Consider the following 17,271-nt stretch of genomic DNA (forward strand, 5'->3'; position numbering starts at 1 on the left):
AAAAAAAAAAAAAAAAAAACACCGCAGGATTTGGTATTCCAAGCAAGACTCATAAATGTTTAATTCAAGGAGATTTGTAGCCCTGTAAAATGTAATAAGCTAGCCCTTAATGACAATTTCGTGTAACATACATTTGACGACATGTAGAAAAAATCCTGCTGGCAATTCTGTGCATCATCTTTCATGCATATCAGTTCAGCTCTAGGGGCTTTTCGGCTCTGGAATTAAAGAGAGAAATTAGACTACATCTGAGACCAGCATGCTGCGGTTTCTTAGCTTGTGCTTGCACRTTTCTCCTTATGTTCAGATTAACTTAAAGGTGCAGCTCACTGCCTGCCTCTTGGTGCGAGAGCTGTTTGTTTGCTTGTTGAGATTGACACTCCTCAAGGAGTATTTTGGTATATTTTCACATCTTTTTATTTAGGATTGGTAGGTTTCATGAATCTTCATGATCTCGAAGGTGGTTTGCTGAAATATTTTTCTTCGTATACCGAACAGATCAAAGTCAGCAAAAACAATGGTACGATGAGGCCTTAAAATTAAATATTGTAGCTGCTGTGAATGTGGTCTTTAATACCGATAGACTACCCAACTTGCAAATTGGGTTATAGTAGATAGTCAGCCATGAGCAGTGGTTCTTACTTCTTGGAGGGTCTTTTGATACAATGAAGATCTATCTGTTGTTGGCCTTACACAATTCATACTTTCTGCTGGTCTAGTCTAATTTTTTTAAGATTTCAAGGAGCRTTTGACCACAGACTAACTGTCCACAAAGAAGTTCGTTCCTCTGTCATCTGTAGACTGACTTCTTCACATCCTTTTCTGATGTAGATTTAAGATACTACATTTAAGCCTGAACTGGGACAAAGGTATTAAAAATGGAAGGAAAGAATGTGAAGAAGAGCTAGAGAGTGTTGCAGTGAGGCCTTAAGAAGTTAAAGAAGCTTTAGGGTGATAAATATGAAATAAATTATTTGTATAATATGAGAGTCATAAATGAATTTTTATGAATATAAATTCATGTAAATATGAAACTTTAAACATACAAAGAGACAAAAATGGTGAGTTTCATAAAACAAGCGACTTAATGAAGCAGCTGTACCTATCACTTCATGAAATGAAAATCAGTGTTTTCTCTAGCATTACTTCATGTAACTAATGATGTTTTCACAGTAAAAATATGAAATTAAAATTAGGAAGGAACGTGATCTCTCTAAGAATCTTTTGATGAATTGGTGCATCACTGGGAGAGAGAAGGAAGAAAAATAATGATTCAGGAGATTTAAAAATATAATAAGTAAAGGGTTGGGTACCAGGAATACTTCTGTATCAGCTCGACTATCCCAACAGTTTACTTTGAATTCATCCCTTCATCTTTGGTCATCAACTTTTATATCAGTGAATTAAGGGACAATGTCTTCAAGAGTCCTCTGGAGATGCATTTGGATAGAGTCGTATTACACTCTGGAAGGAGAGTAGTGAAGGAGAATGTGAACATTTAAAATTTGAAGAGTTACTAGCTATAGAATAGTTTTAAAAGATTATGGTTTGCTCACAAAAAAAAGCAAGCTGTGCGTTATTGTGCTATTTAGTAGTGCAGTCGTCCAAAGGTTTTTCTGTTTCATTTTAAATTTCAAGAATTGCAGCCTGAAAATAATAAACTCAGCTAATAAATTAGAGAATTAAAATTGCTTTTCTCATTTGCAGTCCAAGCTGTAACGTGTCATTGAAACAATTGCATTTCTGTTAGATATATTAATAATCTGGATTGGACGTGAAAGAATAGCAAAAATAAGCAGCGTTAGTGCTATCAAGTAAGTTTCAGTTATTTAAGGAAGAGTTGGATCTTTCAGATAAGTAGTAATATATTGACTTGGACATATATATATATATATATATATATATATATATATATATATATATGCACACACAATCTATCTGTGTTTGTATACCTATATACATTTATATGAATGGAGAAGATTAACTGAATATGAAAACATAGAGAGCAAGGTATGAGCTAAGCCTTGTAAAGCAGGTGTCGAAGTTCTGCATGCAGTCCGTGGGCACGGGCATGTGGCAGGGAGTACTGTCCTCCTGAATTAGGTATGTATACGTGTGTAAAGCCTCAGTTASTCGCCTTTCTCCATTGGCTCTGTGGGGCAGAGGCACTTACTGGAGAGTTGCTTTATGAAGCATCTATATCTCTAATGTCTCCGCTGTGCCTAAGTTAAACTGGGTTTCAMCCGTAGTGTTCAATAATTATGGTTCTTTCAAAATAATTAGAAATAAACGTAGCCATAATCTTGGTGCGAAGCTAACTCTGGTAATTTTTAGCAATGATTTTTAGCAGCCTTCAGGTAGAAAAGGGTTCCCCTGTCGCRTCAGAGAGATGTCTAATTGTTTTGGGGAAAAAGGGGATGCAAATGAAAGAAGACTAATTACAGTATAAGTTTCATAGAGTCTTCTAGTGATCAGGATGAAACTCTTATTTACCAGTCTTTTTGGACAGTTTATTTCTTTCTTGCTTCCATATTTATTTATGTTATATCTATATTTCTAAAGGAGAAAAAAAATACCAGTGTATAGTTGAGGCAAAGTGGTGTAGATTTGATCTTTACCATTATAGAGTTGTAAAGTTTAGTTTAAAAGAAAATTTAATCTAAGGGAGTAAATACAATAGTATTCTGTAATCACACTGGTGTCCTAGTTACAGCATACACTGCAGTTATAGTCTGAAGATCATATCAGTATGAATAAGTGATAAAGTGAAATAAGCAGAGTTAAAGTAATAGAGAGCAAACTGAAGTATCTTCATTGTTTGTATTATTGCATCAATTTTTCTTGCACAGACTTGCACAGCACAGATTTAAAGAGGTAATAAATCCCAGATGGTGAAGAATAAGAAAATTACAAAATAGTCAATAGCAATGTAAAGCTATGTTAAACAGCAACCATGGAACATCATGAGTTCCTTGGACTGATGGGAATATAGTTCTATTGTTAGGAGTGTACTATTGTCATAAAGATGCAAATTTGCAGCATTTGAAGTTACCCTAATTTGCTTCTGTTCAATAATAGAATATAGAATTGAAGGCAGACAGTATTTAGTCTGCTTTGGGTCATATATATTAGCCACCAGTTTAAGGGTGGGGTTTTTTTTAATCCTTTTTACTTCAGACCAGATGTTGGAATTTCTAGGTCCAGTTTGTAGTAGTACATGAAACGATGACTGCAGACAGAAGTGAATGAGAATAGGTTGCTCCTGCTTTACAGTAATGTGCTTTACAAAATGAGCAATGAATAATTTTTACTGCTATATTCCGATTGCTATAAACATAGATTTTGGCTATGAATTGATAGCCAAATCATTTATCAAATATTAATAGGATTAATATTTAAATGTAGTTAGTTGTGAAGAAAATTTCATCACATTTTTCTCCTTGCTTAATGGAATATTAAGAAAAGCTATTAGTATAGTTATGAAAGAAGATGTTTAATGAAGCTGGAGGTATAAAGCTAAATTAAAGTGCAAGACTAGAAGACATTTAGCCCAATAATTATAAAAAAAAGTCCAATAAATATTCCATTGACTTGCAATTCGCAGGCACCTTTAGAAAAGGCAATTGAAAATTTTCTATTAAAATATTAACGGAATAATTTTAATAGAATAATTTCTGCATACAGGTTAACTTTCTAAACCTCATTTGCATGCAAATGTTAATATCCATTGTGTGAAACATAGTCTAACACTATTTAAATGAGTGAATATTAACAGCATATTTTGCCTGTCAGTCTGATCTGACAGCTAAGCTTAATATTTGAGAAGCCCTTTTGATTATAACCATTTTCTTTCTACTTAGTAAAGCTTCAAGTCACATTTTCCTAAGAGGCRAATTACGGTACAATAACATTTTCACAATAAAAACTGCTAGTTTTATTCTGGCTAGTCAGTGTTAATGTATTAAAAAGTGTCATTTCTGTTTAGCCTTTTCCCTTTCTGAGGGAAGAATTTCCTGAATACAGCGAAGTTATGTTAATTTTAGTGTTTTTTTTAATTGAAAGAATAAGTACAAATCTAGTTGACTACTTGGGAGTTCAAGCATCATTGTTTACTCCACTGTTCATTGTCAAGTAATGAGTTATATAAAATATTCTTATCAAGAATTAACTCTATTATTCTTTTGCCTTATTAAATGATTTGAGCTTAGCCAATAAAGCTGTCTTTCCCCATCTTTATAAGCTTCAAAAGTCATTGCCTACGGATTTACTTCCAATATTGTGACATGTGTAAATTGTATGTTTGGAATTCATTAACAACCTTATTTTAAAAGTGATCAACTGCCTAGTGAACATCAGTATGTCTTTGTTTTCTGATCAAATTATAGAGGCGAGCAAAAAGTCGATGTTCGGTGGGGACTGCAGTTCTTTGATTGGTCAGGTGGTTTGAATCACTGATTTAGAACGTGAAACATTGCAAGCAACATTGTTTTATTTTTAGTTGACAAAAATTTTTTTTGAAAGCAAGGAATTTACTTTTGTTTTCTTCTTCTAGATAGTGTGTTCATGGCCATCTGTCCATGGCTAAACACTGGTGGTGCTGATGAAGGGCTTGATAGGAGGCATTTATAGCGTTTGCATGAAGCTGGACAGTGTTTGTGTGATGTGTTGTAGGGGTACAAATTTTGCAGTCAGAATGTTCTTCTATGTTTTCCATTCAGTGGTTAACATTCTTCTGTTTTCCTTCAACTATGAATATGCCTTTCACAAATGACAGGTGTTTGGAAAGTACTGATACTCACTCGGGAGTTTCTTCCAGCCTGATTGCTCTTACTTAAAAATCATATCCCTGTGGATTTCCCTTGCAAGCATAGGAACAATAGATTCATATTTAAAAAAAATGCCTGCTCTAAAAATTCGAGAGCTTATACAGAAATTATGTGAAATATCTACATGGAAGAAAACAATACTGRGTACATTTGATTTGTCTTTCTAAATAATGAATGAAACTTAATTGTCTTTGGCACACTGAACGCCGTTGAAGAGATTTCATTGAAGCACCTTTTCTTAGCTGAATATATACAGTCAAGTTAACCACAACAAATCTTCCCCTTGTTAACTTGCATTTGTCCAATGTGAATTTGATCTGCTGTTCTGTTAATACAAAGTTCAGAGTTGCCTCTGAGTTCTTCAAAATTTCCTCTGATCTTGATCAACCAGTTTTGTTTCTACCCCAGTTTCATCATCTTATTATTTCATTGCCTTATAACCATTTTGTGTCTGCATCTAAAAGACTTCACTGCTCCTAAATACTAATTTTAAGCACCCAAGTATGTTTCTTGACCTTTTGAGATAATGAGCAATTAAACATTCAGATCAATGGCAACTACAATCTTAAGACAGCTTCATAGGCTTAACTTGAAGTCCTGCGTATAAATGCCTTTTCCTATGTGGTTCAATGTGACTTTTATAAAAAAAGACATTCTAGAAATTTAAGTAAGCTGCCTCAACTGAGTCCTTCTGTTTCAAATGCTTTCTTAGTACAACTGAATTTCTCCAAACTATTTTTGGGGAAAAGTACTTTCTCTGGAGAGCAGTCACATTTATTTTTCTTATTTTAAATGATTTGAAAAGTTTTCATCTCCTAAAAACTGTGGTTAGCTCACATTAGTCCCTCATCTGTTATAAAGCTAAATAAAATTTCTATGCTACAGAACTGTGATATAGAAATTGATTTTAATTAGGCTGTATTTTTACTCTGTAATTCAACTAATTCATTTCTAACCTGTTTTAGAGTCTTTGGATATACACAAGAGATGGCCAAGTGGTAGTCTGTGAAGTGAAGCGACAAGTAGTTGTCCTAGGAAGCAGATAATGGTAGTAGTTTATTTCTAGCTATGTAAAGAACTAAACTAGGTGGAAGCTGGTATGGTCAGTGTCTGTGGGCTGTCCTGCGACCCTTTGCAGACCCAAAACACAGTAGGAAAATTTCTTAGCATTCACTTTCTTGACTCTGAGGTWTGTGGAATGTTCTTGGCAAGTCTTGACCAAAATCATAAAGATTTTGGCTTGCAGTAGATAATCAGTTTGGTCAACTCTGTGTCTTAAATAACAACCAAATCTGATGACTTCATGCAAGAGTAATCATGCTTTTCCTTCATCATTGCCAGAAAWGGTGCCACATTTCCTTTTGCGTAGCTTTTGAAATGGAATGGTAAATAGATTACATGGGAGAGAACTAGGGGTATTGCAGTAATGGGATATGGAGAATATGGAAAGGATGTAAGCCCTTTATGTAGGGACTTTGAAGAATAGAGGGAGTTGGAACTGAAAAGGGAAGCTAGGAAAGACAGAAGACAAAATACTTTAGCAAGTTAAAAGTTAACTGCTTGTGGCATAACTTCTTTTCCCTCACTTAGATTTTCTTAGATGTCTTCTCTTGTGTGTTCTTTTTTYCTTTTTTGGTGATGGATTAAAAAAGTATATTAAAATGAAGTGTTCTGATGATAGGTTTTGGAGGTTTTATGTGTGTAATCATGTGATTATTTCCAACTTTTTCAGCAAACTTGTTTAACTTCTCTGAAGATCAGTTGTATAGGCCTGGATCATCTGGTCTTACGTCACTGTTTCAGTACAGCTGAATGTGAAGTACACGTCTAGGAGCAAGAGTATTAAGACACAGCTAATCCGAAAAGGATTATTTCAGATGGTTATCAGTGCCTATCAATGCAATGCAATGCAAAAGGGTACAAAGTGGATATAAACATTTTGTATACTGCTGTGTACATGAGCAGTAGAAATAAAACTAGAATGGGAGATTCAAGTCTGTTTTCTGCTCTTCTAAATGCTTTTGGCAAATTTTGCAGTGGTGTAAAAGATTTGCCAACTGGAAAATTACCTGTGCAGTGAGACGCTCAATCTTTTCATCTTAACAAAGAGAAGATTAGGTRTTATTTGACTGTGGTCTTTAAGCAACTACATGGAGAGCTAGGCTTCAGTCTAAACTAAGGCATTACAAGATTCAGTGGTATTCAGTATAGAAATAAGCATGCAGTTATAAGAGTAATAAATGATTATGGTAAYCTCCCTAAATATATGTTGTCATTTCTTCATTACTTGGTATGTTTCTGAATGTAGTGTAGTGGTTRTCACAACTGCTTTACATGCTGAAGGTCTTGAGTTCAAGCCCCAGTGGAACCAGCACAAGGAAGTTTTTGGGAGGTTGGACTAGATGATCTCCAGAGGTCCTTTCCAACCTTTCTGATTCTGTGATCCTGTAATTTGAATAGAAGTTAGCAGCTTGATTCAGAAATTGTGGTTGACGTTTCTCTGTCCCATTACACAACAGAGCTTGCTCAGTGAGCCCGCTAATACTTTCCATCCTTGAAAATCTATGAATACACAATTGTGTCAAAGATTGCCTTTCATCCCATGGCTTTTTGATCCATTGATGCAACTTACTCACATGATGTGACAACAATATGAGCATTTTTTCCTGTTCTTTGGCTCATTTTACTATGAGATATAGCCTGAAAAGATTGATTGAGGCATCTTTATAATCAGTCCTTTCGAGTCTTCAGAGTGACCCAGAGTCTTGCTTAAATGCAAGAAAATAAAAACACATTTATGGTAATTTTTCTATCTTTATATTTACACAAATGAATGAAAACTATTACACTGGACAGGGCCTTATGGGTATTAAGAGTGTTAAGAATAAAATAGAGCACATGAGAGAGAATATTTGAGTGGCTAAGAGGAAGAGACTTATTTTTGTGTATATGTAGGTTTGCAATAGTTAACCTTTTCCATTCAAGTGAAAGGTTTAATATCATGTTGAATACAAAGGTGCTTGCAAACAATTTAAATAAAACAGAAGAATATGGTAATTGAAATGAGCAGATTTTACAAGATAACAAATATTTCTTACTTCTTGTGAATCTGAGGTGTTTTGAATTGTTTTTAGAATGCTTTTAGGATGTTTATCCTGGTAAATAAGGCTGACTAAATATCAGAATATCATTTATAATATAATAGAAGTTCCTTCCTGGTATTAAAATATGAATATTTTATTTGAAATAAAAAATATGAATATTTTATTTGAAACCTAACACAATTAGACACCTGAAGATGTAAAGCAATTTCATATTCAAGAATAATTTCAGTTATACAATTTATTACATATTCAGACATAGTTACTGCATTGTTTTCCAGAAAAAAGCACTACCATATGTATTAAGATTTTAAAATGTAGTTATGCATCATAATCTAGTAGTAATTTTTAAAGAGTTAAATAACTATCGTGATGGAAATAATTTTTTTCTTTAGTACTTCACTGTTCAGTAGAAACTGTGTTTTTAACAAAATTATAAACAAATTTGAATTAACTAAGCCCCCAATACTAATGAATTTCATATGTATTTTATAAAAGCATGAACCTTGCTAAATTTCAGGCAGGTACTTGGTRTTATTTCTTTGTGCTCATTTCTGACTGTTGTGGATATACAGGTTTCTAAATTGTGTCACTGCAGACAGGAAAAGGACTGTAGCCAGCAGAGGTAACAGAGTCAGCATGCGTTGATGGTTATGAAACTAACCTTAGCAGTCTCTGAATTTTAATGGAAGAATTGACTCTGCTTCCAGCATCTAGCAGGCAGGACCCCTCTACAATCATCTGAGCTTTAGACACAAAGTTGTGTCTGCTTGTTTACACTTAAGGGGTGGAAGGACTATGTCTATAAGTGATGCAAGTTACGTGGTACAAGAGAAGCTGATCAGAAGCAGGAAGTAATTGGACCCTATATCTCTGTTATCATTTTTAGGAATTTATTGGGGATTAGAGCTAGTCTTGGTCCCCGCCCTGGACCAAATATTCTCACTAAACGCATGGTTTGAACCTGTCAAAAGGAGAATTATATTCCGCAAACCTTTGGATTATGGATTGCCAGCCTCACAGTGGGCTGCTGTAGAAAATGCCATGTTGACCTTTTGGCATCTCACACAGATGACAGCAGTGTGTCATTGCCACCTCCACCACTATAAGTGGTATATAAGAAAACTATATATCACTATATAAGGCTCACAGGTCTTATTCCTGTTCCTACTCAGCTGTGAATGAGGCAGCACTTCCTTATGGATAACCTCTGGTCTCCAGGTTAGGTTATCAGCCCAACAAAGACTTACTGTAGAGGAAACAGCATGTCTGAGGTAGACAACTTYTGTTAGTCTTTCCTATTCACAGAGTCCCAACCCCTCTGCTCAAGCAGGGTCACCTAGAGCATGTTASACAGGATTACATCCAGACAGGCTTTGAATATCTGCAGAGAAGGAGACTCCACAACCACTCTGGGCAACCTGTTCAACTCTGGTATACATTGTTGACCAGAATTTTGGACCACCATGAAGCTGGTAAGAGCACAGTAACTTCAGCCAAAAGCCTAGAYGTGGCAAGTGGATCATTTCTTCTAACAACTGTAAAGGAAGAGGTAGGACTGAAGTTCTTGCCTCATCAAGAGGAGGAAGATTAGTTTACCTTGGTAAGGGTGCCTTTATCCTAGGTTGAAAGAGTTYAGAGAAAAGCATAAACTTCATCTTTAAAGTGTTATGTGACCTGGTGTGTTTTAGAAACAGTCACGTACATGCATATTTATGGGAGGAGAGATGTTTAAGATATCATTGCTATGAATGCTATATTTAAAATTCTGGGGAGTAGTTTGATCTCAGACAGATTGCTTCACATTTTGTTTTGGAAAGGGAATATAAGATAACTTCAGGCAGAACAGACCTGCAGTATGCAGTGATTCATCTAAGGCAAAATTTTCACATATTTAAGAAGTAGAATTCTTTTTTGGTTCCAGCTGATATTTGCAGAATACTTGATTTAGTGCTTAGCGTTCAAATTCAAGAACCTACTACTGCTGTATTGTACATACAGGCTTGCCCATTACAAAAGTGAATACTCTTCWCAGGAATTAATATGGCCTTTATTAGATTGTATTTTCATTTCAAGCTAAATTTCTGTGAATGTCTTTCATGGTAACAGTAGACGTATGGATACTGTACTACTTGTTCTTGATACTAGTTTTAAAGTCAATATTTTTCTGAAACATTTGTAAGATACTTAGTACTTTTGCCAGATGTTCAGTGTTAACAAATCTGSGGCAAAGTGAGAAAAGTCTTATTTGATAATGGTCCAAACTAGTATATTTTTATTGCCATTGTATTCTAGCCAAGATCTCGTGGATTGGCTAATTGGGAAGAAGTGTGGCAGATATCTTGTTTATTTATTTTTTGTTTTCTTTTAACAATTTTTAATGAATAAGACAAACATTTTAGCAGAAATTTTATTCACATTGTGCTGGTCCTGGAGGTAAAAGCAAGAATGGTAACTCTAGTCTAAAGAAAAATTTCTAACTACATATGTAAAACGATGGCCTCTGAGTTGAAATTACTTCCATTTATAGAAGCATATGAGATGAAGAGTAGCATAGGAAGAGTGATGTTTCGTGGTTCACTGTCTCTGTCAATATAAGCCCTAGACAGCATAAATTTGTGAAACCTGATGATTCAGAATAAACAAAAAGTGTTGTTTTTTCTTGCAGAGTAGTTGAACTGTGAAACGCTTTGCTATAGGCTGTTACAGATGATAGAAGTTTACCTGGTCTTAGTGGGGAGCTGGACAAGCTCATGCGGGGGGGACTGAGGGTAACTACAAATATAGAAATCACATTCGTGTCAGGAGGTCTCTGATCCTGAAAATGGATGATGTCTGAGAGAGTATTAGTAGAAAATTTCTTGTGTGATTACCCTCTGTTTAACTTCCCCTAGGCATATGCTTTTGGCCTCTGTAAGGATGCTAGAGGTTTAGGCTGATGCAGTGAGGCTATTCTTCCGTTATTGTACAATTTAGATGCGTCTTTTCTGCAGGCATTTAGTACAATGACTCAGAGAGGTGTGCGTGTGTGTATGAAGTGATTCCCAGCAGGGCAGGATGGAAACAACGAGCAGTTCTTTGAGCTGTTACAAGGACAAATTGAGGACCTCTGATAGAGATGTTGTAGGGATTTACTGCTGAGAGGGGAATCCAGGAGAAACTTGATCTAGGTGAACCTGCTTGAGCAAGGGGGTTGGACTAGATGATCTCCAGAGGTCCCTTCCGACCTTACTGATTCTATGACTCTGTGAAGTAAAGATCATTTCCTAAAGGAGTTTCTAGATTTTTTTAGACTTATATTCTAGGCAGAAGTAAAAAGAAGAAGGCTAAAAAGTCTACAATCCTGAAAGAAGCTTTTAGTGCTTCCATAGAGGCCTTTGAATTTCCTCCTCCAATGATACGATGTAGAAAAAATCTTGATCTTTCATTTCGAAGACTATGGTATGTACATTTCAATCCTATTATCTGTCCAATCAGAAAGCAAGGCTCCTGTTAATGAAGGAGAAAATACTGGGAAGAAATACGAGTGCTTGTAAATGTAGAAACAGTTCAAATTTACCCTTTGGACACAAAACACAAGATTTTTGTTGGTTGAGACTGGCATTTCTATACAGAAGAGAAAATTCCTTCTGTACTGAGGACTTTTAGTCTCTGTTTGTTTTCTCTTTAAAGGAATGACATGTAAAAGGCTGGTTTAGTTCCGTATACTAAAATAGTTGAGACGGTCTTCTAAAGTGAGTTAGACTAAGGCTAGTCTTAATAGCTTAGAAGTTCTCAAAGTAAGACCTTTTTCTTAAAAATAAATTGACTCAGAAAATTATTACAGGTCAAAAAATTAGAAKCCGAGCCCTAATGCAAGTTCTTAGGGCTTCTGCAGGATTGACAGATTACACTCCTGGTAGTGGTTGAGGACCTCAGTCATGCTGAGAAGACAAAAGAACAGCTATTAAGATGACTCTTCTATTCCATACAGCAAAAGTCACAGCTATTCCAACAACTTCTGCTATTCAGTTGTATGCCGTGTTTCTTGATAACCTGCTGTTTCGTGAATTAAATTTTCATTGTCTGTGGTGAAATTTGTCACAAACTGATGTGTTCCTCATAGCTCTTATTTGAACTAAGTAGTGACTACCTAGCAACAGTAATCACATCTGGCCAAATTAGGACCTGCAGATGACAGAGAGCAGTAAGTAATGCATTTGCACAGTCTATATTGTGTCCAATAATTCCTGGAATATATTTTAGTAATAAAGGTTATAATTTAATTCCATATTCCCACAATATCAGATATAAGTACAAGAAAATGGTAGGGAAATTTGACGGAAAAAGAGATTTCAGTGCCATTCACCTTAATCATGATTTTCATATCCAAGGTACACATCCAACTGAATAAATTCTAATTTTTTTCTCTAAAATAGAATATAAATACTTTACAATATATTTAAATACAGAATCTATGTATGAAAATATGAGTATGTGTTTGTGTGTGTATTTATTTATATATATGTATAAATGTTTATAATCTGGAAAGGTTAAATGCTTTATTGAGCATTATATTTTGTAGATTCTATTGTATTATTTATTTAAGGTCAATTAGTATATATGACATGAGTTCCTACATGTTTTTAACACCAGAATGCATGATAGCAATTTTTTAATTTGGGAATGGAGATGAAAAAGCTAAGGGGCAAGATAAATTTCATCACTGGAAGAGTTTAATTAAACCTGAAATCTTTTGAGATTTTAAATTACTACTTGTGAAGGAAGATCTAGAGAAATAGCTGGAAGAGCCTCTAAGTTGCCACTGTTCCACTATTCTAATGGAATATCTCTAGTTGATTGCCGAAATGTTTTGTTTTTCATAAGTTGCTCGAAGAATCCCTTTCTAAGTCCCATTTTGAAAAGGTAGACCCAGCCGGCCTTCCTCAAATAGCTGCTGGTGTTGCATCACAGAAACCAGGCCGACGGGAAGAGAAGAGAGGAAAAACCATACTTCCTATCACACTGTATCGTACTAGTTTTCTGATTCAAGTGTAAGGAGGCAAGAGTTCCCAGTGTGAGGGACCACTGGAGAAACTTGCTTGCCAAGAGACAAGTTGCAGCTAGGTGATAGCAGGGAAAGAATATAATGAAAGAAGTTGAAGGAAAGCAAGCGTAGATAAGAGGCGTCAGAAATAGCTTCTGTGCGCTCTGCTGAGGACAAGGATAAATAATTTAAATTTTATTCAGATATTGAAGAGAAGATTGTGGAGAAATTCAGTTCAGAGCTGTGCATGATTAGAATGGTAAGTCACGTAGATGATTTAATGCCGACATTTGGAACGTGTTTATAATGCCCAGACTGGAAACCAGGACAGACTGCCTCCAGCCTTTGCCCTCAAACAGTTTAGGGCAATGGTCAAATATAAGAAGAGAAGAAACACTCTAGCCAGCCATGTTCAAATACCAGAAGGAGCTTTTAGTAAGTTATTTTTGTCACATATTTCAGAAATAACTAAATCAGCTCCAAACCTTTCTAGCCTTATGTGAAGCTTACGTTTGATAATTGTCTAGCAAAAGCCACATGCAGTACGAGAATTTCATCCAGAGATAAATAATAAGCTACACTGCATTTATTTGGGGAAGGCTAACTTTCCATTTTTACATCAGAAAACAGGAAATTTTTCATCTTCTTCTGTCATTTTAGATTTAGAACTGTTACGTTTATCGTCACTAACTTTTGCATTTTACAAATATTTAACACCCTGTAGGTGCTGTGTGCGGCTAGTAATCACCATGTTTCCAAAAGACACTGAGCACTCTTGTTTCTTTAAAGTAAATTTGCATAATTTTTTTCACTGTGGACTAATAAATTAAAAACCAAACAGTTAAGAATTCTCATTCTATCTTTCTCCAAATTATATTCTTTTACCCTATTCATATTCATTTATTCTTCTGCCACAAAGGTTTTAGTAAGAAAAGACGTAGTCTGCTTTTGGCCTGACTCTCGCTATTAGCCAGGATGAACAAAATGGCAGCTTAATAAATTAAGCTGATGATAAAAGAGCTCGTGATATGCCAAAGCTCTGACTTAAGAGAAGATTGCTCCTTTTATGTTACGTATGGCATCTTTTGATTCAGTCAAGTGTATACCCTTTCCCTTAAGCAATAAATGTTCCCTTAATTATGTTATAATATGTCATGATGTTCTTCAATCTTTACATACCTTAGATTTCTTTGATAGGAAAAAACATGTTTCTGACTGGCCTTTTTAATGATTGGCAGTATAATAACTGCTGGCTTTTTTTGTCAGCTAACTGTATGGGTAACAAAAACATTGCTTCATAAAAATGTTTGAAATGTTGAGGTTATCTAAAACGTGTCTTTACGTATGTCCCATCGGCATTTTTGTTTATTACTGTGTTGTCTTATTTTCTTTTTCGAAATATTCCATTGGCCGGGTAGATACAACAAAGAATGCTGGTTTGTGTTTCCGTTCTCTGTTCCTTGTTGTATGCAATGCCTTGGCTACAATGCCAAGGAGTGATAAAAGCAAAGGAAGTACGGAAGCACAACTACCTCTGTGCTAATGGAGTTTGTTGTTTTAGTCTAAGTACTGCAGTTCATTAGAGACAACTAATATAGTTCTGAAATGCTGAATTGTAACTTTAAAACCCTGTAAAAAACAATAAGCATAATGAAACTGCTTTTTAATTTGCTTTAGAAATACAAGCCTGGCCGATGTGATGATATCTTGAAATGGAAGCCACCCAGTTTGAACTCTGTTGATTTTCGTCTAAAGATAACCAGAATTGGTGGAGAAGGGTATGTAATTTCTTCCCTTTTTAAATATAAAACGTTTACATGAGTCTTTTAGTAGTAAATCTTTTCTCTGATGTTTCTTGACGTTTTCTAGAGCTAAGCCTCTGTATGTTCTGTAGAATTTGTCTATTGGAAATAGAGACAAACGTTGTAATCGGTGATGTGATGGAAAGAATGACTGATCTTTGTAATGTGGATCAACTCATTCATAAATTAAATTTCATTAAAAAAATACTTATTGAATTTGACAATAACCCCTCATGTTTTTAGAAACGAGTCAGGCTATATTAGTTTAAATTCTTAGGTCAAATGACTATTTTCCYTTATTTTTATGTAAAATAGTAGCAACCTAAACTTTATTCCTTTTTGGAATTGTGTACAATGACAAATGGCACGTGTTCTTTTAAGCAAAAACAAAATTATAAATAAGTATATATTTTTTGATAGTTATTCTTCAGTATTGTCCCTAAAACCATGAAAATCTTTATTAACAAAAAAGAAATTCTAATGCCATAAGACAGTTAAATCTTTAGACTACATCARTTCTATGTATTTTGCCTGGTCCAGTCACTGCATATATTAAACAAGCACACGTTTAATGTGTGATTGTGCCAGGGAAGAGAAGGGGAAGATTATGAGTCATTAGATTACGCTTACCTTGTAAAAGATTTTGTTAAAATGAAGTTAATTGATTTTTAGGTTGCTTAATATTTTAACATCTGGGACTCATTTCAGCTGACAGTTTGAAATACTGACATTTAGCTTTTTTTTTTCTTGATGCTACAGGCAACTGAATATGATTAAGCAGTTATTTCATATATTGCTTACTTATTTCAGTGTGCTAATGACACCACATCCAACTTTTAGACACTTGTATGCTGTGTTGATGAACATATTTGGTGAATATATAGTAACCTAAGGATACGGGGATTATTCAACAGCATGTATTCAGCTACTAACGTCTGAGCATTTCATAAGGTCAGAAGTACTTGTTCAAATATTTGTGTATGAAAACTGAATATTAAGTACTCAGTAACAACTCAGCTATTTTAGAAAATATATCAGAACATTTAAGTTTGACCTCAAAGAATCAGATGTGTATATTTACAAATCTTTTAGGTTTTCCCAGCTTTTATTTATGTCACAAGACTATCTGTAAAGAAAATTATCCTTTATTTGACAAAAAAAAAAACCCCRCCTATTTTTAATAGGAGATTCTTACGACTTCTTCTAAACTTATAAATGTACAGCATTCTAATTCAGAAGCAAAACATGAGTTTTTTGCATTTAATATTAGAAATGAATTATTCATTTGATTAGTTAACACTGACTTCAAACAGAAAAATGTCAATGTTATTATATTTAATATATTAGATTATGGATTATTTGATCAGAATATGAAAACACTGTAAAACATTAGCTAGCAAAAACTATTTCTAAAAAACTGGGTTGAAAGCTGTTAGTAACAGGTTATTAAAGAATGATTGTTTCCATATGGAATTGGAAACACTTTCTACTATTCAAAAATGTTCTATCATATTCCAGGTATGTAAAAATAAGTGCATTGCTCCTGTTGTGGAAATAATTTTCTGGATTAGTCTGTAGGTTTACTTAAGTACTTTAATGTTTATGTTCCCCTCTCACACCTGAGGRAAAAAAAATTGACATTTGACTAATAAAATACAATTCTTCAAATATATTTTACTTCATCTCATATGACAGTTAACTGCTAGTAGTAAGGTATCGCAAGTGCAGTCATCCAACAAAAAGAAAAGCTAATGAAGTACTGAGTGGGAAAAATAATTTGCCTTTGTTGGGAGAGAGGTATTTATGTTGAGTAATGACCTATGAAACAGTAGCTTCTGCCCAGTTAACCACAAACAATGAAAAAAATACTACAGGATTTACTGCTTCAATTGCTAATTTGAGTATCCCATTTATTGCGTGGAAAATCTTAAGATGATGAATTTGTTTAATAAAACATCAGAATTACAGTGGTTTTGAAATTGTTGATTGTAGTTTCCAAAGAAGCATATTTTATTTTCGACTTTAAAAAGGCAATTCCAGAGTTCAGAGCACTGCCGTACTAAAATGGCTGTGACGAAAGCTTGTTAGGTTGATCTCTGGTATAACTAAAACTTCTGTTCTGATGAACTGAATGCCTTGCTACTGGCAATTCTAGCATGACAATGTTAGGTTTCTTGCCTTTGCCCAGCCCCACTGAGATTTTTGAAGAAAAACCAACGTTGATATTGGTTTCAACCTTTTAGGTGATTTTTTTTTCCTGTAATCAAGAAAGAAATTTAGCATCTTTTTGACAGCAGAGTAATTCAGATGTGTTTAAGGTACTGTTATAAAATTCACATATTCCTTTGGTACAGTTAAACGATATTATCTATGAAAATTGAATATATGTTTCTATATTGATCTCTTTCTGACAAACAAGGAGCCAAAGCCAAAGTATTGATCTCAAATACTTGACAGCTCGAAACATTGAGTGTGGGAGCTGACTGTCGATAATTTCCAAGTCCTCTCTTCTGATT

General features: G+C 34.6%; 1 protein-coding gene across 1 annotated transcript in view; it reads left to right on the forward strand.

Annotated features, from left to right (window-relative positions):
* The window catches only part of RNGTT (RNA guanylyltransferase and 5'-phosphatase), a 189,205-nt gene that overhangs the window by 110,824 nt on the left and 61,110 nt on the right, over nucleotides 1-17,271 (forward strand). The window contains exon 12 of the mRNA XM_085318674.1: nucleotides 14,631-14,731. Within this exon, the coding sequence (XP_085174800.1) occupies nucleotides 14,631-14,731 (101 nt within the window). The remainder of the gene's footprint in view (nucleotides 1-14,630; nucleotides 14,732-17,271) is intronic.

This window comes from Rhea americana, unplaced genomic scaffold (assembly GCF_003343005.1).
Source record: "Rhea americana isolate MKP2758 unplaced genomic scaffold, rheAme1 scaffold_55, whole genome shotgun sequence".
Taxonomy (NCBI): domain Eukaryota; kingdom Metazoa; phylum Chordata; class Aves; order Rheiformes; family Rheidae; genus Rhea; species Rhea americana.